At 40.1% G+C, this 23136-nt stretch overlaps 1 protein-coding gene across 2 annotated transcripts; it reads right to left on the reverse strand.

Annotated features, from left to right (window-relative positions):
• Positions 1-865: 865 nt before the first annotated feature.
• On the reverse strand, positions 866-19543 carry THOC1 (THO complex subunit 1). 2 transcript variants are annotated; one of them, XM_068671484.1, is made up of 22 exons: positions 19408-19543; positions 18763-18836; positions 18599-18659; positions 17990-18056; positions 17010-17128; positions 16264-16312; positions 15673-15768; positions 15302-15384; positions 14708-14781; positions 14014-14122; positions 12647-12778; positions 11601-11701; positions 10005-10071; positions 9783-9833; positions 9086-9156; positions 8193-8216; positions 7677-7772; positions 6721-6786; positions 4730-4813; positions 4360-4507; positions 2875-2953; positions 866-1277 (listed from the first exon to the last, which is right to left on the reverse strand). In XM_068671484.1, exons 1-22 carry the CDS (start codon positions 19453-19455, stop codon positions 982-984), a joined length of 1995 nt encoding a protein of 664 aa, XP_068527585.1. In that variant the 5' UTR covers positions 19456-19543; the 3' UTR covers positions 866-981. The 2 variants fall into 2 exon arrangements, with proteins under 2 accessions (XP_068527585.1, XP_068527586.1); XM_068671485.1 differs by lacking the exon at positions 8193-8216.
• Between the last annotated feature and the right edge of the window lie 3593 nt (positions 19544-23136).

Here is a 23136-nt window from a genome sequence, read left to right on the forward strand (position 1 = left end):
GAACCAAGGAGAGGGATCCCCACATTCACTAACTTTCCCCCAGAGGGTCCCCTGTCAGGCCTGGTGGTAGGTCAGAGCCCTGCAGCAATGCTGCCTTGGCCCATAAGCGGTGTTTGTTTGGCATCCCAGCACACCTCAATTAGTCTAGCACCTTTAGTCACAGCTGAGGATTTTGTACCTTGCTACCTGTTACTTACAGTGCGAGACAGGTGGAGACAATACAGCCCAGCGCTGTCAGCCTGAGCAGGCTTGGACCAAGTCCCCAGTAATCAAATTCCTAATACCATTAAATGTAAAGGAGATGCAGCCCCACAGAGTTCTCATCAGCGGCACTGCAGCCAGGAACTTGCCTCTAAGGTAGGGAACGGCCCTGGAATGTCCATGGGTACGCTTTAATAACTGAAATAGAACACGCTGCAGAGAAAAGGTTTGTGATACCGTTTTTCAAACAGTAATTAGAGATTTCACTGAGCGATAGAAATTCTACAAGACAGAGCCATGAACCAAGTTGTAGGCCAGCTACAACTCAACATCACCAAAATCTGTGTTTTTTTTTGCAAGAACTAATACAACTACACGGAACAGCTTGTACCCCTCCAAAACCCCATGACCTTACAGAAATGCCACGTCACTTCACAAATAAGGTATTTGTCTGTCCCGGTTCAGTATCGTGACAGAGGTGTTACTGCCCTCTGCATGGTCTGCAGCTGCTGCACACCCACCTGGTGGCACAGGAGCCACTCACACTGCTCCCTGCTCTGAGAAACCCCACAAAGACACAGCCTCCCTTTTGTGCTTCCCCCATCCGAGCTACAGCTTGCTGCCTAATCCTCTTCTCAGAAAACCTGGACAGTGAACAATATTATAAAAAAAAAAGGTTTTTATTGTTTATCGAACACCAGACACCTCTCAAAGGGCTGCTACCTACCAACAATTACTACAATTACCTCACTGCGGACCCCGGCTAGCACCCGAACGCAGTTAGCTGCTGCCCTCCGCATCGTTGCTCAGGCTCTCCGCGAGGTCAGCGAGCCCAGCTTTGCTCAGGGCACTGATCAGGTTCTCGGCTGTGGCGTGCGCGCCCTCCTGATCCTGCCAGGCCACCAGCAGCTGCTTGGCCCTCATCCGCACGTCTTCGCTGTCCGACTCGATCTGCCGGATGTCAGAATCCTTCATTTCCAGGTAGGGGGCCAGGGCCCTCCAGTGCTCCCCCAGCCTGCTGGCAAGGATCTCCATTTGGTCGCCTGTCAAAGCTTTGTCCCGTTGCACTTCTGGACCTGGAGAGAAGAAAAAAAAAAAAAAAAAAAAAAATCACAGTGAGACTCGGGGAGCGTCTCGAGTCGATGCTGCAAATAATTCCTCCCTGTCCTGCCCCATTTCGAGCCTCTCACCCACTCACAGCCTGAGATAACCCTGCCATTGAGCCTTTAACCTACCCAAAAGCTCTGGCTTCTCACAGCTGTAGTGGGTTTCAAGAAGAACATCCCTTCCCTGTCTTCTTAAAACTCCCTTTTAAGTATCACCATGCTTGACTGCTACAAGATAAACAGTTAACGAGCCTCATGTTCCTGTTAGCAGTAGAGTGAACAGGGTATCAGCTTTAAGTGGTCAGTACTTTGAGGACATTTCTGTCATTCTGGCATTGAGATAAAAACACTCCATGCAGTGTTCTGCTGAGAAGCCAAGTGATCACACAACTGGGCTTACAAAGCTTTAACTTAGACTATAAACATAGGTGGTAAACCAGAGCTTATTTCACACACTTTAAGAGGGAAAACGAACAAAAAAAAACAACACCTTAAAGATTGAGTTACTTACACAAAGTCATCATATTCCTAATTTTTAGCAAATAGCTCACCCTCACCCCACCTGAAGAGTTAGTTGGCACAGATGGAGCTTCAGCTCCTTCCAGCGCTTTCGGTCACAGTCATTCATTTGCACTAAAACCATTACGATGAGGGAAAGGACTAGAAAAGCATGAACAAAAGAAAAAGCCCGCAGAGCACTTCCACTGTTTCTAAGCAAAACGTGCAGACCACAGCTCTCCCCTCTTTGCTTTAAGACAGCAGAAGAGGGATTGACACAGGCCCACAGGCGGCTTTCCAGTAGCAGAAAACCCCCAAAGCTCAGCGGCAGTGGCCAGTGTGCAGGTTCCACACCCCACCTATTGCCCTGCCCACGCTGGGTCCAAGAGGTAGCGCACGGAGCTACACCGCAGCAGGGAGAGGGTTCTGGGAGATGGGGGCGTGAGTGAGGATGGAGGAAGGCAATGGACATACACACGGGACAGGGAAGGACACCTGAGAGCATGACACACCGAAGTTATGGCAAGAGACACACACGAAGGGGCTGGGTCATGGAGAGGAACACGAGATGATATTTGTCAGGAAGGTTTTGGTTTTCTCTGTCACAGAGAAGCTTTTGCCTTCAAGACCAACAAATGCAGATGAAGTAAAAATACCCAAAGTGGAACACAGCTGTTTCTGAAGGTCCTGTAACTACCTACCCCGGTGGGATAGAGGCCTCTAAAGGGCAGAAAGAAGGAAGAGGGGCTGAGAAACAGCTGGGATTTCTACCAAGCACTGTGCATCTTTGGGCTACAAACGCCTAGTAGCACTAAACACACACCAGGTAGCAAAAATGGCAGAGGCCCCTAATGAAAATGCTTATCTTTTGGCACTGCAGATCAGGAGACTGAGAGGTAGCTACTGGTGTGCCCTGACAAGCTGCACTTTTCAGTATGAATGCGGGTACAAGTCAGAAGTACCAGGGCAACCGGCACTTGTGACGCTGAGCAGAAACTACAGTTAAACACAGCTTCCACTATATGCATCACAAGAAACTGTGAAAAGAGTAAGAACATGCAAATCTTACTTTCATTGTTTTCCTTTAATAAAGCATCATTATCTTCCTCATCTTCATCTTCGCCTGTTTTTATTTCTTCTGAAGGAGGCTATAATGAGAGAACTAAATATCATTGGATGAATTTTGTGCTTCAAGAGAAATTCTACAGCTCTATGATGGTCCCTGGCATGTGTGTTAGAATGGAAAATCTGACATGATCCCATATGAGAATTAAAAATCTCCCCCAGTCTTCTGCATCCAGAACACCAGTAACAATAAAACACAGTGTTAATTAAAAAACAAAACCCCAAAAAATAAACTAATGAAGCTATCAAATGACTTTACAGGATTCTCTCTTTCCACACTACCTACAAATGCGGCATAACATGCATAGCTTTATTACTTCCTTTAAAAAAAATAAATCTTCACTCATTTTATTCCTCACTCAGGAATTCAAGTTTTCTGTATTTTCAGACTTTTTTTTTGTAGACTAGCTACAGGTGGCAAACAAGTAAACAATCAGCAGACTTTTCACTTCTTGATTTAGCTACTGAGCAGACAAGATGAACAAAAGGCTCCCTTTTCTACATCTCAGTCACAGGCCTTACCCATGCATTTGTTTCTTGCAGTAATATCTGGTCCAGGACCATAGCATCATCAGGAACACTGCATCAAGTTGTCTATTAAACTGCTCTTCCCTCCCAGTATTTGTTCTAAAATTGCTTTTAGCATCTAGTTAATTCTGATGGCTAGACAATGAAAACGCTACACATTACAATCCAATTTTTACATCACAGACAAGAAAGGTCTCACATACGGAACCAAGGGTCCGTATCTGCACAAAATACCCGGGTTGCGTGCTAACTCAAAGGCTTAGAAAACATTCTCCTCCCCAACCATTCATCTCTCTTACCACTGTGTATAAAGCGACCTGAAAGACCCCTAAAGCCCTTGCCTCGGATTTGTATTGCTGAACATACAAAGTGATAATGGACTAGATTTACAGCTCCACGAGGACTTTTTTTCTCTACATATTTTAAAAGCCAGGGGGCTGACGGAAGAGCCCTGATAGATCTTGCTGCAACACCACAGTATCCTCAGCTGCACACGCTGCCCCTTTGCTAACCACAGCTACTGCTGCCACGAGCCACGCCACCAGCTTACACCTGCCGTAGAAGTGGTTTGCACTGCAACGCAGAACCCAAGTAGCTTGGTACAAACATATTCCTATCTACCAACTCTGCAATGGTGAAGAAAAGCTTGGATTGCCACAGCTGTTCGGTCACAGAATACAAGCTCAGCAGTTAATGTTAGCCCAAGTTATTCGAAATTTACTATTACTGGAATCTTCACAGATTAAAGCAATTTTCCTTGCAATATTTCCTTCAGTGTACAAACTTTTTTCTTGTGTTTTTCCCCCCGTGTACCAAATGGACTGCAGAAAGAGACAAGCAGGAAGTCAAATGAATTCATTTATTATTATTATTATTATTATTATAGGATAATACCACTTACAGGCAGTTCCTTGGCTAATTTGATTACCATGTTTTCTAGATACTCTGGTAAACTCTTGAATTGTTGGTTCGTTGGCTGGAAGAAGTGGGGACTTCTGCGTGCTAGTAGTCGTAATGCTCTCCACCCATAGTTAGAATTGTTCACAGCCCTACAAAAAAAAAAAAAGTTTGCTTGGTAACACTCTGTCATCTATAAAAGTACACAAAAAGAGTCATTTCCTAAGTAATATAATTCTGTCCAAATCTATACTTTTTGTGTATTACTCGAGTCCAGCACAGATGCACAGTAGTACAGAGAGAACGGTCGGTTTTCTTTAACAATCCAAACATGCAAGAGATCAAAACGAAGTGAAACAAAAAGATCTACGTACTTGTACTTATTTTCAACCATATTTTCAGGATCTGCCTGCTCAATAGCTTCTTCAAAAAACTCCTCCAGCGTTGGCATATATTCCCTAAAAAAATAAAGTAAGGATCTTAATTCTATGCACATTCTACATAAAATAGCTGTTTTTCAGTTACTTCAGAAACATCTCAAACATACCCCCACATACTGAGCTGACAAACACACGGGAATCTAAACTGGCTGTTTGTTTTGTGCAATTTGATGGGATGGGGTAAGTAAAACAGGGTCTCTTCCCTCATACACTCACATTCCAGTTCATCTGCAACCAGGGAAAGCCAGAGTACTGCCAACCCCACTTCAATTATTTATGGTCACTAATTTTAGATGGGAAAGCACCAGGCAGCTTAATATCGTACTTTATGATCTCATCACGGCAGCTTCCCAGACTTGCTCAAACACGTTTGTTTCACTCCTCCTGGTGATCCCTGTACCTTCTGCTGAACGTACTTCGTGTACTTTACACTGGGGAAGAGAAGGCAGGAATATACCTAATGGGGAGGGTAAAGAAGGAGGAGTTGGACTCTCAGATGCTACTCAGTGAGAGCACAAGTGGCAGCGGGCACAAGTCCAAGCACAGGAAATTTGACATGAGCATAAAAAAAAAGACAAGGAAACCAAAGATTTTCTGTGATGGTTGTCAAACTCTAGAGCAGGCTGCCCAGAGGCTGTGGAGCTTCCACTTGTGGTGAGACACTGAAAACGTGAGTGGAGAGGGTCCTGAGCAACTTGCTGTAGTTGAGCAAGGGGTTGGATGAGGTGGTCTCTAGAGGTCCCTTCCAACCTCAACTCTTCTGTGATAACGTGATTTAAAAGACAGAAGTTGTGGTTCATGGGGGACACATTAAAAGGTCAGCTGGTATTTCTGTTCTCTGAACAGCCTGTGGTTGCTTCTATATGATATTCAAACCAGTACATAAGGAAACATGGCCTAAAGCTATAACAACAAAAATAATATTCCCAACGATCAGGGACAGTTTTCTGCTTTGAAGACTACACACAAACATGACTTAGAGTTGTAGGTTTCTGTGAGCCAAACTGATCAGTGCTACAAAGCAGACTCATGGTCTGTGTTTCTCTTGCCTAATGTTTGACAGAGATACCAGCTTCTACGAGAGAACCTAGTGGTCAGTCAGGTAAATTAAAAGAGAATGCTGGTTTCTAAGTTCACTTTGGTTTTGTTTTGAGAACCATACTTTGCCCAGAAAACCAGTGCTTCATGTGTGTTTACAATGTGTTACTGACTATATGCACGTTTAAGTGCACCATAAAAAACCATCTGATTTCAATCCTATTGTACTTGGCACCATGCACATTTTAAAAAGCAGATTTTATCCTGAGAACAGCTATCTAAAACAAAGACAGGCAAAGAAGTATTAACCCACTTAACAAAGACTTGAGGAATCAATGTAAAAAAGTGAAAGTCTCTTGACCATGTTCAGTCACGGTGTCCACAATAAAACTTTAAACTGAATCCAGACTCTCTGGGACCTGCTCTTTCCTGTTAACTATCACATGCGGTTCCCCCCATCCTTTTTTTTTTTTTTTTTTTTTGTGTGTGCTGTCCATGTCCGTGTTCCCCCTGCCTCCCTCCCAGCTCTTTCTCCTCTCCATGCACCAGGAATCACAAGTTTTAGGTAAGCACAAGCTTACCTGAAAATCATGGCTAAATAGCTCGCCAACTTCATTAGAACCAGACTTGGCAAAATTCCTTTATCACAGAAACTACCTAATTATACGATCACCCTCTATTGAATGAGTGAACAATAGCAAAGAAAACTGTAAGAAGATTTCAAGACAGAGATGCATATAATCAGCTTCTCTCAAGACACAGCACAATGGAATGCTCTATACCATCATCTTAAACACTTTCCTTATGCAACTTTGTAACAACTGTAATTTTGCCTAAAAGAATGCTGGAAGTTAGCTTTAGACAATGATGTACTATTTCTTACCTACCTACTCTCAGATTTGCAAGCTTCCATGTTATCGGGACATAAGTTCCACAGGCGGGTCAGTTCCTCACTGAAAAAGAGGAGCACAAACACATACTGAACTCCTTCATCCGATCATCCCACGTTCCATCATTCGCCAAAGCCAGACACACAAAACAGTGCTACACAAATTCTCTTCCCAAAGCCTTTATAACAAAGAGCGTAATACAAATTTTGTGATGCAAACGTATTAGGAATTACCAGAAGTGACATAAATGTTATCTGATGTTATCAAATTAGGAAAATAACTTTCTAAACTTCTACTTAAGTCTCTGGCTGACCTGTGGACAGAACATTTTGTTTTGATAAATGAAATAATTTATCGTTTTCTTTTTCAGAAGGGACATTGAGCACTCAGTGTTTAGTAACTCAGTACAAGATCTTGAGGCTCAAGAGATCATAATTTCCACGTCTAGATTGCGTGAACAGTTACAATACAGAGACTATAACTTCTCCTAGAAATAAAGTGGAAAAACGTAGCGCTTCTTGGTGTGTTCTCTCCAATCAAAGTCCCACATTTTGCATATTACTTATCCCCATGGATAAAATACCAGTAGGTGTTATTTTAAAATCCATGGCATAGACACATGTTAAGCAAAAACAAAGAAAACAAAAGGATAAAAACTGATCCAACAAGTATAAAAACACTGATTTGCAGCCTATGACTTATGGACTACCTATAAGGGATCTATAACAGATGACTAAGGAAAAACCCACTGCGAGTTTTAAACCAAGTTATTCTTTCTTGGCAGTTCCAAAGTGAGGAAGTTTGAAAAACACTCAGTAGAAAAAACAGTCAATGGCAAAAAAAAAAAAAGAAAAAAAAACACGAAACAATACAAAAAACAACCACCACCAAAGTAACCACTACCACAGAAACCCTCTAAAGAAAAAGAAAAGCAACAACAAACCAAAACGTACTTCCCCATAAGGATTTTTTTGTTTGGTCCTTTTCCTAGGAAGTCCTCAGGAGCTGGCCTCTTTCTTGCAGGCCTCATTGGCTTAGAATCAGGAGGCCTAAAGGAAAAAAAAAACAAAACAGCTCTTTAATATCAAGTCAGTAATATTTAAGAAAACAAAACTAAGCCAATTCATTTCAGGTGGCTTTGAGTTAAATCACAGTGAAGGTATTCAGAAGGACTGAGATTCCCAGGGTGGAAAGGAGGGGGAAGAGGAGAGAGAACATAAAGTAGGGATAAGGAAAAGGATTTGCCAGACACCAAAATCAGTTCACTCACAAATTTAAAGGTTTATCAGAGTTCCAGTACAGAAAAAGAAGCAAATCACATTTATTCCAGCAGCACATACTAAGTGTGATCTACCCTGCTGCTGGGATCATCTGCACTACGATTGCAAGCTCTCCTTCCCCAGCTGCACCTGATTTCATGGGATCAGAGAATGGAGATCCCACATCACTGAGGTAAGGGTAAGACCTACCCAAGCTGAAACTCTGGCTGAGATCTAAAGAAGGAGACAGAACATTTATACAAGTCAGATTTAATAATTTTAATTAATTAATAATTAATTTAAGATTCAATCAAAGATTTAAGTCAGATTTAATAATTTTAATTAATTAATAATTTTACATTTTCTTTTCCAATAGTTATTTCTCTCTTCTTACCACCCCCCTCCCTTTTCTATAAATTGCTTGAATCTAGGAAAAGATGGCTCCACCTGACCTTTGCATAAAAGAATTTGTGAAAAGGTAGTGGCCCGTCTGCTGCTTACCACTAAGGGGCTGTGGCCAGTGGAGAGAACAGTCAAGCACACATATGGAATCTCAGTTCATATTTGCCACTAGTTAGTAAATAATTACACAGGAAATCTTTTGATGGCAATAGCCACTTAACTGTATTTTCCTTTCAGGTAAGTTATCGCCACCAAGTGGCAAACATCATAATAATTGCAGGTTTGCTACCCCATTAAAGCCATAATGCCAAAGGAATTGCTTTAAGAGGCAATCCCTACTGCTATACAGCAAAGTCAGGCACTGACTTCTTCATCATAGCATCTGCCAAAGGCAGGAAGGGAGACAACTTGATCCCCAACCACTGGATCCTTGGTATTAAGAGAACAAAATGCTGCCATGAGACAATGAGGAGTGCTCTCCTGAGACCCAGAGATGCATCACTACCTCTTCATTGGCATAACGAAGCCTTAAAACTTTTGGCAGAAATCTAAGAGCGTTCTGCACATGTGGAAGGGACATCCAACTATACAAATGTCTAGGTTGTGTGAATCATTGAATTCATATACACTGCACATACATATTCAGAAGCTGAGCCATCATTTCAAATAAATGACAAATTTCTACTTTGAAAGAGAGATACCTTTCTTTCACAAAGCTTGGGCAGCCCTCATTTTTCCATGAGTTCCAGTTTTCTTCTGTATTTAATATATGCTGGAGAAACATAATATTCCATATTATCAGAGTCATAATTACCTTTAAAGTTGGCCCCACAAATATTAATTAAGCTATTGTAACTAAGGAAAAAACTTGGTTTTAGTGTATTTCAGCCACAAATTTGAAGGTCATCAGTATAATCTTAGGCAGTTGGTTTAGTTTATCCAAAAATAGTGCATCTCCTCTCTCCAATGACTACGAGAAAGGCTTGATTTCTCTTTCTCTGAGCAAAGAAAGAGACATAGCCAAAGGAAAATTAAAAACAGAAAGCAGTAAGATTGAAAAAAGGTTAAATTCCGTTTGTGTTTTATTTCCATGTCTCTGGGCATAGTACTCCTTCCTGCAAAGATATCTATAGTTTTAAATGATCTCATGTATGTATACATGCACAGGTATGACCATTTCCATTTCTCCCCAGTAGAAAGGAGAAAAGCACATTAATAAAAACATGGGAAAATGTGGCTAGTAATAAAAGATGTTATGAGATCTCTTACTGAGATGAGATAAAAGGTCTCTCATACGTTATGTTTATGTTCTAAGAGATGGTTTATTACTGATACGGCCCTTTTACTCCTTAGACACTCTAGAGAGACCTTGGTTCAGACATGCACCCAAGTTCTTACCTCTACCATTTTTGAGAATCTTTCCCCATCTGGCGGATTTTCTGAAAGAAGCTATGATTGGGAGAAAAAAAAAAGAAGTTAACTTTTAACATTATACTTTACAGAATATTTACGAAAAAACAAACAAAATGGCTGTTACTGCTTCAAAGGTGGTTAATACACTATTACATGAGGTAACTACATTTTCTACGTAATTTTTACATAAGAATCTGTGGTACCAACCTGGTAAACTGCCTTTGTAGTATCTTCAATCCAAAGAGATTGTTCATCTGTTAGAACATAGTTTGAACTGGAATTGAAAAAGAGAAATCATTAAATCATCTTTTTATTTTTTAATGTGAAGAGATGACTAAATATTGAAATAGTGCTGAGGACACACCCTTTACACTACGTGCTTTCTGTGCTTCCTAAGAGGTGTTGGAGGGGAGTTGAAGGAACTCTGAATATGCTCTGATCTAGTCCCATGGACTGAACATTTTTCGGTTTGTGGCTTTAATTTGATGTGCTTGTGGAAAATACTTCCAGGTTTAACTTCAGCCAGTAGAAAGTTCATTTGTGTGATTCAAGAACAGATCTTTATGTGGACCCAAAGCACAGCAAACGGACACAAAACCCAGACTTCAAAAGATCCGCTCCTAACCTTGGCTACAGCACTACTGTAGACAAGCCATAGTAAAAGAATTAATCTACTGGCTTTGTATGGACACACATCTTGAGTACCGTAAAACATGAGATCTATACAGCATAACCTAGAATTATAATGCAATTAGTAAGTAGAAGTGAAAAAGTAAAAAGTAGAAATAAATACAATACTTAGGATGTGGCTCATTTCCTTTCCATGAAGAGACCAGAATTGTTTTGTGAACAGATTAGTGTTATACCATGCCATATATATATTACACCATCCTTGCCCACTGATAAATGAGTGCTTTTAATGAACTGCTGAATGAACTGTCACTGAAATGATCAACTACCACCTCTACAGGGCTGAACTGCAGTTCAGGATACCTGAATTCTAGTCCTTCTCTGCCACTGGCTCACCTCGGTAAATAAATTATAGAACGAGGATAATAAAACTGATCTAGTTCGCAAAGTTCTCTGAGATCTGTTTGCAAAAGGCAGTATGTTACAGGTGAAAGCCTTAAATGTTAATCTTTACGTGCCCATATGGTTAATGGCACAGGAAAAGAACAAACAGGAACATTTTTCTTCAGCATAACACTGGAGTACTGAGTAGAAAAAGACAGGGCTTTGTTCTGTCCCATCGGTTTATAAAAGGAGTAGTCACCCTTGTTATCTCTTGCTGTTTTAGATATAATTCTGCAGAGCTTTAGGAAGAAACAAATCAGCAAACAATGCCACATGCGGATGGCAAAGTTGATGATATATATGCCATCATTTTGAATCTGTAGGTATCCTGCACTACCTAATGGCCTGCTGCTAGAAGCACTCTTTCCCTCTCATGGCTGGCATGCACCTTAACCAACCTCTAGAGGTCTCTGCTTCTCTGAAATCCCACCCAACTCACCAACGTGACAGAAAACTGACTGTGCAAGACAAGCAGATATGTTTTTGCTGTCTTAGAAAACTGCACAAACTTGACACTAACAAACACTAGTGTCCCTGCAAGGGGAAGCAGAGAATCACACCAAGAGGAACACAGAAAGGCAGGAACAAGAGCTCCCCTTTACTGCTGTAAAATAATTTCATCCACCTCTTATATTTACCAGTCCAGGGTTCCACAAGATTCACCAGAACCTTAGAATGAGTAGATGTAAGTGCTTTTAGAATGGTTCAGTTTAACTCAATCCATATTACCTTTTAAATTTGACCTGTCCCTTCAGATACTGAAAGAGTATTAGATACTGCAACAAGATGTGACGGCGAAAGTTACTGTCACTCAGCTGTAAATCCATCAACTAGACAAAAAAAAGAAAAAGAATTACACATAGACTTTAAAGACATTAAACATGCATAACTGCAAAAAAAATCAACAAGTATTTTCAGATAAACCAGACGGGGACAATTTTTACAAGAAGATAATGATGTTGCAACACGATTTGCATGATCTCTCATACAAAGACAGCACTGGAGAAGATTCTTTAAAGAAAAAGACCTTTCACTTGTGTATTTGTTAAGCAACCAGTTCAATATCATTTTAAAATTCTTGACACACAAATTGAAGGCTTATGAGCATGCATCTTCCTCCTCTCCCCCTTCCCAATTCCGGAAAGAGAAAACTTATTTTGCATTGTGACTAACTTTGTCACCTACTAACACTTGCCTGCAAAAGTTAAAAGTTACAAGTTATTCCAAAATGAAGACAAAAGTGTTAGGATTCAATTCAATAGCATTTCATTTCTTAGTTAACTCTTAACAGAGTTCAAAATGCTCAATATCATTTTCAAAGCGAATTTAAACAAGACTTAAGAAAAAGGAAATATGATTAACACATCAGCCAAGTTTTGAAAGCGTAATTGTAAAGACAATAAAAAAGCAGCTCCATAAATATTTACTTTAATTTCCCTTTTTAAAATGAAAACAAATAAAAACATATTGAGTGAAATAAACAACAGCTTTCCTGCAGACTATTCCAGAAATAGTAGTCCCTGAATCTTCAACTAAACAGACAGAATCCAGAGAGAAGGAATAGAATGTAAGAACAGAAGAAATTTATCTTAATGCAGCAGTCAATGCAATGGGATTGTTGGAGAAACTGTGAGACATTCCAAACCCAACTGGACGTGGTACAGATCAAAACCTGCTCAAGCTGAGAGCTTTGAGCAGGGAGGTTGAATGAGATTATCTCCACAGGTGCCTTCCGACCTCAGCTACTCTTGATTCTGAGCAAAGAGATCACGTACCTTTTCACTAGTTAGGAACTTTGCAAAATACACGTGTTCTCCACCTGTTTTTAGTTCTTCCAGCTTTTTTCGGGAAGCCTGAGTGTCATCCAATTTGTAACTTTTGAAAACTGCCAAAACTTCTTCTGAGTACTATAAAACAAGAGTTATTTACCACATGAAGAAAAAAAATAAACTAAGAAAGCTTGTATTTAATTAGAGAACTATAATAGATTTAGTGCCAACCAAGTAAAATCGGTAGCAGACTTGCTATCAGCCAGTCAAAATAACACCTATTTGCCAGTGTACCAATGCACAGGGGATCTCTGAACATTATTTATGAGTCAAAGCATTATTTATCATTTCAGAATATCTACTCAACTGGAGTATTTAAATGTACTAAGGACAAAATGCTATGGGTTGTGAATAGAGCACAATTGCTTTCTTGTTTAGATGTTATGAAGAAAAAAAAAGTATGTATCGTAATAGTGCTAACATCCAAACATCATCACATTTGTTCAGAATTATTACAAAAGGTACATAGGTGAAAGTTAAGTTTGCAGTGCTTTTCTTAAAATCAATTCAGCCTTCAAACTGCAATGAAGAAAATCTGTCAAAAAATTCATCTGAAAGACTTCAACCTGACCATCATTCTCTCAACCATGTTTTATTGTTATAATCTTTCTTTTTTTGAACTCTGAGGACAGACCTCGTTAACCAGATTTATATAAGGATGTCTGTAAAGATGTTACCTCGAAATTTCTACAATACAGGGAACAGACTTTTTTTTTTTTTTTAAAGTGGGCTTTACTGTTAAAAAGTTAAAAAGTTTTTTACTGTTAAAAACTGAATGACCAAGTGTGAAAAAATGGGTAAAAGCTTTGCAGTAAATCATCCTCAACATTCAAAGTAAGCAAAATTGAAACAGGTGGCTGAAGTCAACAGCTGGTTCAAGTCATTGCTTCTACAAAGTGATCTGTTTCAGTAGAATCCTATCAATTTTAGGATTCTACTGGGATTAATATTCAAAAATAAACAATACTCAAAAGAAAGGCCTGGGATTAGGTAGAACTATTTAAAAAGCTCTGCTTGTTGCAACTAATAAATCACAAAAAAGGTACTTCTGATATTACTGAAACATATGAAGTGTTTCTGTAATTGACTTACTCAAGTTTTACTAGAAGATTTACAGCGCATCTTAATATACTGTTTACTGTCAAAGGCTCACTTTAGAAACCAGCAAAATGCACTTCCTCACATGTTCCTCATTTTCAATAACACTAACAGTTGAACTGTTCCGTTCTTTCTCAGTCACTCTTTTACTTATGTACATTTTTTTTCTTTCTTTTTACTTAGGATGAATTGTTGAATGCATGAACTGAGATTACCTTAAGAAAAGTCTTCCATGAGACCTTCTCATAGCACTGCACAGGATTTCTAAAGTAATCTTGAAGTGACCAGAATTTTCTATACAGGTTATAATCTATTGGAATGGAACTGGAAAAAAATATACAGTTAATAAAACCCATACTGAAAGCACTATATTAAATTCAAGTCCACTCAGAAAGGTGCAATAAAGTCAATAGTGAGCCCTTATGGAAAAGTCTATTATTTAAAACTTGTCCCTAAAAGAGTCTTCCATCCGGCCTACTGTTACTTCTCCATCATAACAATACAAATGGTGAAGCAAAAGGGACCTACGAGTTTTACACTGCCTGGGGAATGAAGAAGAGCACAGTCCTTTTTCCTAAAAGTACACACAGCATGTGCTCATTATCCCTGAACACGTTTTACCAGAACAAGTTTTGTCAAGATAACTTGGGAGAACTGAGAAAGAATACCAGTAGTTTTCAGCGAGAGTATGTAACTTTTTCAAATAATCTGTAGACTTCTTCATACTTCTAGGCAATCTCCGTTTAAAAAACCTGCTTCCATTAAAACAAACAAACAAAAAAAAACTATCCAGTCACAAGGGGGCAAGAAATAAGTAGAATTCACAACATTTAAGGTTATTTTCCAAACTGTTATTTTCTTTCACTTTATAAAATTATGTTTCAATGTTTAGACTTGTTGTAAGCTCACCAGCTTGTTGGGGCTTCATCATCTCCCATTTCACCTTCTTCTACCTCCATCCCTTCATCTCTCTCCTCCGAGTGCTAATAGGAAAAAATAATAAAGAACTCCTGTAAGTGCCACTGTAATTTGTATACATTTTTCATGGTGTTCTTTAGTTTTATACCAATTATTGCACTTCAGATGCTTAGGCTGGTAATTTAACAGATCTCCAGTAAACACCCAAGTCCTTGTCTTAACACCATACACTACACTTTAAAATGGTAGCCTGACCTACACTGGAAAAAAAAAAAAACAAAAAACAAACTCATAAGGAAAGCTCTGTTCTCTGTAGACTGTATGGAAAACTTTTTACAGTGACAGTTCTCATCTCTCAGTCAAATCAAGATCCCTCTCCACCCCCAAGCCTACACAGTTTACTGTACCAAATAACACTCCCATTTCCAGAATCAGCCGGCTGGTCTGGAAGAGGGAGAACCAAATTATGAACGTACAGTTCTGAATGTAGAATGTGCACAGTAGCACGCTTCTGTACAAGCAATCTTAGGTGGTTACAGAATTGGTTTCTGCAGAATGAGTGAAAAATTACACAGGAATTCTTACCTTCTGTCCTAACGTGCTCTCATGTTCATTGGTATTGAAAACAGTGACATTTTCCAGGTTGAACTGACTCTGCAAGTTGAGTCCTGCAGAAAATAGAAGGTCAGTCCCAAAAGCTGTGAAGTTCATAAGTCTGTTAGTTCGGTTCGTTATTTATGAGATACTGCTATTAAATTATCAGAAACAGCATTCAAAACCTGTGCTTGAAATCACAATAAATTAAAGCCACCTACAACACTAACAACAGAGATAAGAAATAAGATACAAATTGCTTTTCTCCAACTGGATTTCATCTGCAACCTTCACAAGCTTAAAGGATGCAACCTATTTAGTCTTTGCCATGTGTTAGGTGTGATGAAATGGAAAAGCCTTACCTGATTTTTCAGAAAGCGGAAATAACCTAGCCAAGAACAGCTGAATTCTTCCACAGAAGACTGTGTTTTGTGACTTTGATAGTCTTCTTAGGAGATCTAAATATTGCAAAAAGTACAGAATATTAGTATTTGTCCCTCTTTCAATTTCTTACTCGCTAGACTTTAAGACTCGCTAATCACATCCCATGTAACTCATGAAAAGATGCTAAGGTTTGTAAATTTAAATGCCAGTAACTTCCTCAGATCAGCCACAGTTTTCCCAAATGTATTCTATTTATTCTCTGAATTCCTACAGTGGCAAGAAAAGATTAGTTCAAACAAATCCAAATCAAATACTGCCTCTGACTGGGGCCTTGTCATTGCTGAGAGATAAATACTTTTCAGATGTTCTTCTGTAAGTACCTCCACTGCTGAAGAGATTTCCCTACGGTCAGAATAACTTTTACATTAATCTGCAAGACTCATGAACATGCACTAAGATACGTGACCTGCTTTTATTACTTATTGAATGCATCTGATCAAATTATTAAACTCACTTTAATCTGCTCTTCCTTAATTCCCCACCACAACCTGTGAAAAACTAGAACTTACCATTGCACATTCGTAGCAAGTAATTTTTCCCTGCAGAATAAAACGTATTCTGAAACAGAGTAAAAAGTATTGAGATCATTAAGAGATAGCAAGTGTTTTTCAACAATTTTAATTAAATCACAAGCAAGTATAAGTCTTTCCTACTCTTAACTCTAAATTTCAGTTTTCCCTTAAACAAGAAACTGTTTTCACAAAAGGCCAACATAAAAAAAAACAACCCCACAAATTTATTTCAAGAAAGCATAAACCACAACACTTAAATCCAGTTTCCCCCCCTCAAATAAAAAGGAAAAAACAACCCCCCAAATAAACTACTAAAAATCCCCACACATAACAATGAACTGTATGAGTAGGATCCTCTTTGTTTTTCCTGGACCACACTATTTTTTACACTCATTTCCCTTATCCTTCCATGCATTATTTCTATACATACATAAAGAGCAACACACAAAAGATTTAGAGCATTCACAGTAATAGTAGTTTGGCAGTAAGAAAATGAGAGATGCTTAAATGAATGATAAGAAGCAGTTTGTGAATATACTGGGTAAGACTACATTATCTCCAATAGAACAGCTTGAATGTCTATGGGAAGAAGTCTAGGAAAGAAAAGAAGACAAGGAAAACAAAACATGCTTAATGCTACAACTCTAACACAGACAGATGCACAGACAATTAAAATCTGTTTATAAAAATGGTGTGGGTAGACAAAAGCTTTGGCATAACATACATTTTGGAAAAATACTTACTGATTTCCATGTAGCAACATTCTTCTCCACAAAAGTGAAAATTTTGTCACACTGATCCAAAGGCAAGCAATCCAGAACATCTCCCAGAAGCACAAAAGGGGTTGATGCAGTGCAGATACCTATGAGGAACAGCGAGTGTTTTGTTCAGCAAATTTGAACTGGAATGCAGTAAGATGCATGGCATTTGATGGACATGTTCCCAAAGAAGCAAAAAAGTTCTCCTGGGTTTCTACATAGCCTAACAAAAAGCTTTGGCTGAAGAATGAACTCCCACTGAAGATATTTTTGTATGTGTGTACACATGCAGATGAGAGCTTTGTATTAGTGTGCAGAACATACTAAACAAGAACTGTTTTAAAAATCTCAGAAGACAAACAGCTAGTCTCGCTTCTCACAAGCAAACTCCTTCAGACTTCTACATCCACAGTTCTACTGCATACACATAAGAAGTCTGAAAGTCTTTTCCTCAAGCATGTATATCCACGCTCTGTACCTTGCTAATGTTTGCATTCATTGTAATCACAGATCATGTCATTCTACAGTTGACAAGACACATACATAATTGAGTTATACTTAATAAAACAACTACTTGATAGGTAATGTGAACAAATAAATAAATGGAAATATGTGAAAGACTCTTCAAAAAAGAGATTAGCACAATGATTTCTGACACAGAAGACGACAGTTATCAAAACAGATCCAAGTATCTAAAAAACACCTGTGTCCTGACAGGTCAGTATGTGGGAGATGAGCAGAGACATTCAGTAGAACTCAAAAAAAGATTCCAACACAAAGGTCACACAGGTAACTGAGTTTAATTCTATTTCACTCTTCTCATGAAACAGAGTTAACCACTATCCTAAAGACCACATATTACCAAAGCCAACTGCTGAATACAACTTACAAAAATCAAGGTATTAAAATCTGAAACAACCCTAAAGCCCCCCAAACTGCCAATAGATTTGAAAAAAGATGCTCACCTTCTGTGACTCCATTAATAGCAAGAGAAATAATTGCCAGGAGATTTTCACATGGAGCTTTATTTATCTAAGCAAAAAGAACAGTTTTAAACTTCTTTACTCTGACTTTAATATATTTAATGAAACCAAAATTCTTGTTTCCAAGCAGGGGTATTTATAACAGATATTGACATTGAAATTTCAACCCGTTACATCAGACCCATCAGTTAACTGTATACAGATTTAATGAATGAGCACCACTTCTTGACCAGTTCCAGCTTTTGAAGACCCTACAATATTTACTCTACAGACTGTGTCATTCACCTCTGAATATAACTACCCTCCATTCCACCTACACTCAAGTAATACTAACAAAAACATCCTCTGTTTCCTTTTGTTTACTGTCAGGCAGCTTTGTTACATGCTAGTAACAGACAACCCACTCCACCCTACTCTTGAAGTATAATGCAGAATAATCTGTATTTATGAACTCGAATTTTCAGGCTGTTTTTTTTTAATAACCAGTATTAACCAATACTGCAATAAGCTGCTGTTAAACTAATATCCTAACTAGTGGATTAAAGTTGCATTTATACTAAAAGACATGCCATAGCAGTTTGAAGTACTTACTATTTCTTCTTCTACAATAACTCTAAAAGCTTGATCCAAGGTACACTTCTTTTCATTTTCACTGCAAACGCAAATATCCCAGATCAGTTAATAACCTTATTATTAGGAACACACAAAAAAGATCTGGAAACGGGCACCTTTTAAAGCCAGTGGCAGCCACTTACCTCCCAGGAATCTGGTTAAATGCGTTCAGCAGCGGTTTGATAGTTTTGTTATGCAGGGCCTCTCTGGTAGAAGACTATCAAAGTGTGAACAGACAAAAGTTACAAGGGCAGTATGAAGCTGGAATGGTACCAAGGTTGTTTCTGCCAGATCACTTTTGTTTTCTGCCACCTGATGGTCAGAAATGCGAGGGAGCCGCGTGTACTCCACCCCGCGTACTGATTTACATGTAAACACACACCACGTAGCGACTTACCAAGGAGTCTTTGGAAACAAATCGGGTAAATAACACGAAATATGTAGCAAATTAGGCATGTGAGGTAGCAGATCACGCCTCACACCCGAGGGCTGCATGGTGGAAGCGAAGCACAAAGGGGCGCGCTGCGCTGTGCCCGCTGCTGCGCCTACCACACTCCCAAGCCCCCCACAGCCTCCCCCTCTCAGCAGGGGGATTTGGGGCGGTTTGGGATGGGGGTGCGAGCCCCACTCCCCGCTTTTCGCGGCGCCTTACGGGCACCTCAGCACCCAGCCGGGCCCTCCGCACAGCCAGGCGCGGCCCCCCTCAGCACGGCCCAGCGCGAGATGGCGGCAGCCCCGCGTCCCCCCGGCCCCGTCCCCGTCCCCTCGGTGCCCCCCGGGCTGCTCACGGTGAAGCGGAGCCGCGCCTCGGGCAGGCTGAAGAGCGGCGGCGACATGGCTGGGCTCCGGCCCGCGGCGCTCCGCGATGACGCGATGGCGGCCGGGCGGCCGTTGGCGCTGAGGGCGGGCCGTTAGTGAGGTGCTGCTCCCCCCCTCCCCCTCCCCCCCCGCCCTCCTGGTGGAAAAAAAAAAAAAAAGCTGCTTTTTACCTACCCCGTGTTTTAATTTCTGTTTCTTTGGGTTGTGCAGGTGGAAGGGAAAGACCTGCGTCTAGCAGCTCTGAAGACCTTCGCCTCTTCTGCCTGCCAGTTTCAAATACAGCTCCCTATTTTTTAAAATTTCTCCATCGTTATTTCAGCAACAACACAACATTTATTTATTTATTTATTTGTATGCCCAGAAAATCAATATACTGTTCATACAGCGTATACAGCAATGTACTGTTCGTGCAGCATATAGCTCAGGAGGTCTTGACCTGGACGTGGAATTTAAGCGCTATTCCTGATGTAGCACATTACTGAAGTAACACGTTAGAACACACTGGCTTACACATCTTCTAAATGTCTCTCAGAAAGCGTGAGTGTCTGGGAATGAAAGTGTCGCAGTTACTGAACTTTGATACTGCTTTGAACTTCGAGGGCGGTGAGGCAGTGGCACAGGCTGCCCAGAGAAGCTGTGGGTGCCCCATCCCTGGAGGTGCTCAAGGCCAGGCTGGATGGGGACCCGAGCAACCTGATTTAGTGGGTGGCGTCCCTGCCCATGGCAGGGAGCTGGCACTGGGTGATCTTTGAGGTCCCTTCCACCACAAGCCATTCTCTAGATCTATAATTATAATAATTCAGACACCTCAAAGAAAGCAGAGCCCCAGGGCACTTTCCCAGGTCTCCCAGGCACACAGTTCAGTACCTGGTTGAAAAGTACAGGCACTGCCCGATTCCTTTTATGTAGGCAGGAAAAACTAGGATACCTTTTTTTTTTTTTTTTTTTTTTTTTCCCTGCTTCTGGAAAATGCAAGTAATTGTTTGCATTTTATTAATTGCATTCACTATTCCAAAAGCAAATATTAAAAACCTCAGAGATCATCAGGAAGCCTGTTTTATTGTGTGGCTCCTTCGCTTTTCTGCCGGCAGAGGGAAGCGTTTACCCAGAAAACAGAGGTGCGGATGGACGCCTGGTTCTGGTGGCAGTGCGAGCTGTAGGTTTGGCCCTTCGTCTATAAATGAAATCAATGTGTGACACTTCCTTAAAAAAAAAAAAATCCAGGGTCGTTTCAATTCATTTCAAAACCGTGGGGGGAAAGGGCTTCATAACATTGAATATAGGCATGATTAATCATTTTGAATGAGTCACCTGCATACGCTGTGAGACATACTGAATATTACCCATTCAGGCTTGCAAGAAAGTTTGCTTGGCTTTCTGCAACGTCTTTCTGATATTTCTCATCTCTTATTTTGATAAATTAAAACACATTTTCAGATGAATAAGGCACTGTATTATGTTGAGATTATTCTGATGTTGTCCCCCACCTCCAGAGCTGTACGAAAGAGAAACAAAGAGCTCTCTGAATAGGGTAAAAAAAGCATTTATACTTTTACAAGAACAGTAGAAAGCCATTTGCAAGTGTCCTAAGGAGATACTGACAAAGTAAATGGTGTCTTTGTAGAATATAAATATTCCTTAAGCCAAGGCTGAGTTATAGAGGGCTGCCAGCCTGAAGTACAATGTAACTTGGTAGTGAGTACAGCATAGATTTTTTTTTTTTCTTGGTGTAGGAACAGATAAAGAAGAAGAAAAATATTACTATTTTGACTTAATAGCCATTTTTTGCTTGATACAGGCCATGATTTTTTCCTCTGTTTAGGATGCTATTTGTCACTTTCCTATAGATCTTGTGCAGAGCAGGCACTGACCCTGAGCTGTTAGTACTCGTATTGGGCTATTGACAAGAGTCCAGCAAGCTGGCTGCTGTGATTGAAGATGTTTGTGCTCCAGCAGTTATGAGAGACTACTCTTCCCACAGCAAAGTCAGCAGCATGACATTTCTGCTTGCCACTTGGCTTTGCCATAGCACAGACACTGACAACTGATGGTTTAAAGGCATCTTCCACCATTCCAGCACAGATGCCAAACAATGCCCTGGGCTGGCAGATAAAATTGCTCTGCTTTGGGGATCAGAAACTCAGTGGAGCAGTAAAGGCAGTAACAAATTAAAACATGAAGAGGAGTCAACGTCCTAAATTGACTAGCAATATGTTAGAAATGTACACCATCATGTAGGCTGTCTTCTGGTATGTACTAGGTAGAAAGCTAAGGGGGGAAGAAAAGAGTTAACACTACTTTCTTTAAAACTAGTGCATGCCAAATCAGTTTTCAGCCCAGAATTAAAGCCTATTTCCAGCTGAAAGTCCAGTTGGAAGAAAACAATTAACAAAACCAGTATCTCAGAACATCTCTCTGCTCAGAGGGCAATTGATAGAACAGAGATCGCATTACCTTATGTCAATAGGTTGCGTAGTTGGAATTACAAAAAGCTTCACCTAAACCAGAAACTATCTTTCTGGATACAATCCTTTTCCAAGACCAAACTGGGTTTCTATTTTAACTTCTGCTAACATTCCTGCAGAACAACATACTCGGAAGCCTCTGAAGCCTCTGTCTCTGGTGGCGGTAGTGCTCGGTGCTTAGTTCTCCCTCCTTGGTTGCCCTTCCTTGTGCACAAAGAGCTCTTCTTTTAAATGCTTTTCTTCCCTGGAAAAGCGCACCCAACATTCAGTGCGGAAGGATCAGCATGAAAAGTGGATACATTCCCTTATTAGCCTGGTTTAAATAGCTTACCTGGTACTCCCGGTCCCAGTCATGGGAAGTTGCACAAGACAGAGCCTTTTATCTTTAAAGCAATGAATGAACACCAGAATACACAAGCTGTATTACCTTGGGTAGTTAGTTTTTAGGTGGCATCCTGCCAGCCACTTTAGTTTGTTACTGACTGAGATACAACTAATAGACCGATGAGGGAGAAACAAAAAAGAAAATAGCCCCTCAGGAAAATTTAAGTTACATTTTTAAAAAGTGCTTAGCAGAGAATCTTTCTACATTTTATTAGTATGCAATAATTTTCTCCAGAGCATACACACAACTTTTATATTTCTAAATCTCGTGATAATATTCCACTGCATGTAATTCTTTCTATTTTTCTATACAATTTCCTGAATAAATCGCCGGAGAATATATGCCATGTGATCCTATTCTATCATCATAGTTACAGCACAAAAAAATCACTTCAAATAACTTGTTCAGGATATCTAGAAAGGCTTCATTTTTCTGGACTCACCTAGAAGTCTGTTCCACATGTGACCCTTCTGTTTTAGTGTTTCACCCTTGTCTTTCATCTGGGACATGGGACTTATAAACACAGTTGTCCAAGAATACTGCCACTCTGTATGTAGGTGAAATATGGTCACAAATGGAAGTGAGCTGACCCATTAACGGCCTTAATGCTCAAGACCAGGGTTTGACCTTACAGTAGAATAAAAATGGGAGTCAGGGAAAGCTGACAGCATGGAGTGATGCTCCTGCAGCATGCTAAAGGTGCTTGTGGGTAGGTTCTGCCCAAACTTGAGTCCAACAACTGCATTGACCTCGATACAAATAAACTGTCCTGTTCTAACCAGAGATGATGACTGGACAACTCACCGTAGCTAGATACTTGCAATTGCCCCCCAAACTGGAGCTGAATT

Source organism: Anas acuta, chromosome 2 (assembly GCF_963932015.1).
Source record: "Anas acuta chromosome 2, bAnaAcu1.1, whole genome shotgun sequence".
NCBI lineage: Eukaryota > Metazoa > Chordata > Aves > Anseriformes > Anatidae > Anas > Anas acuta.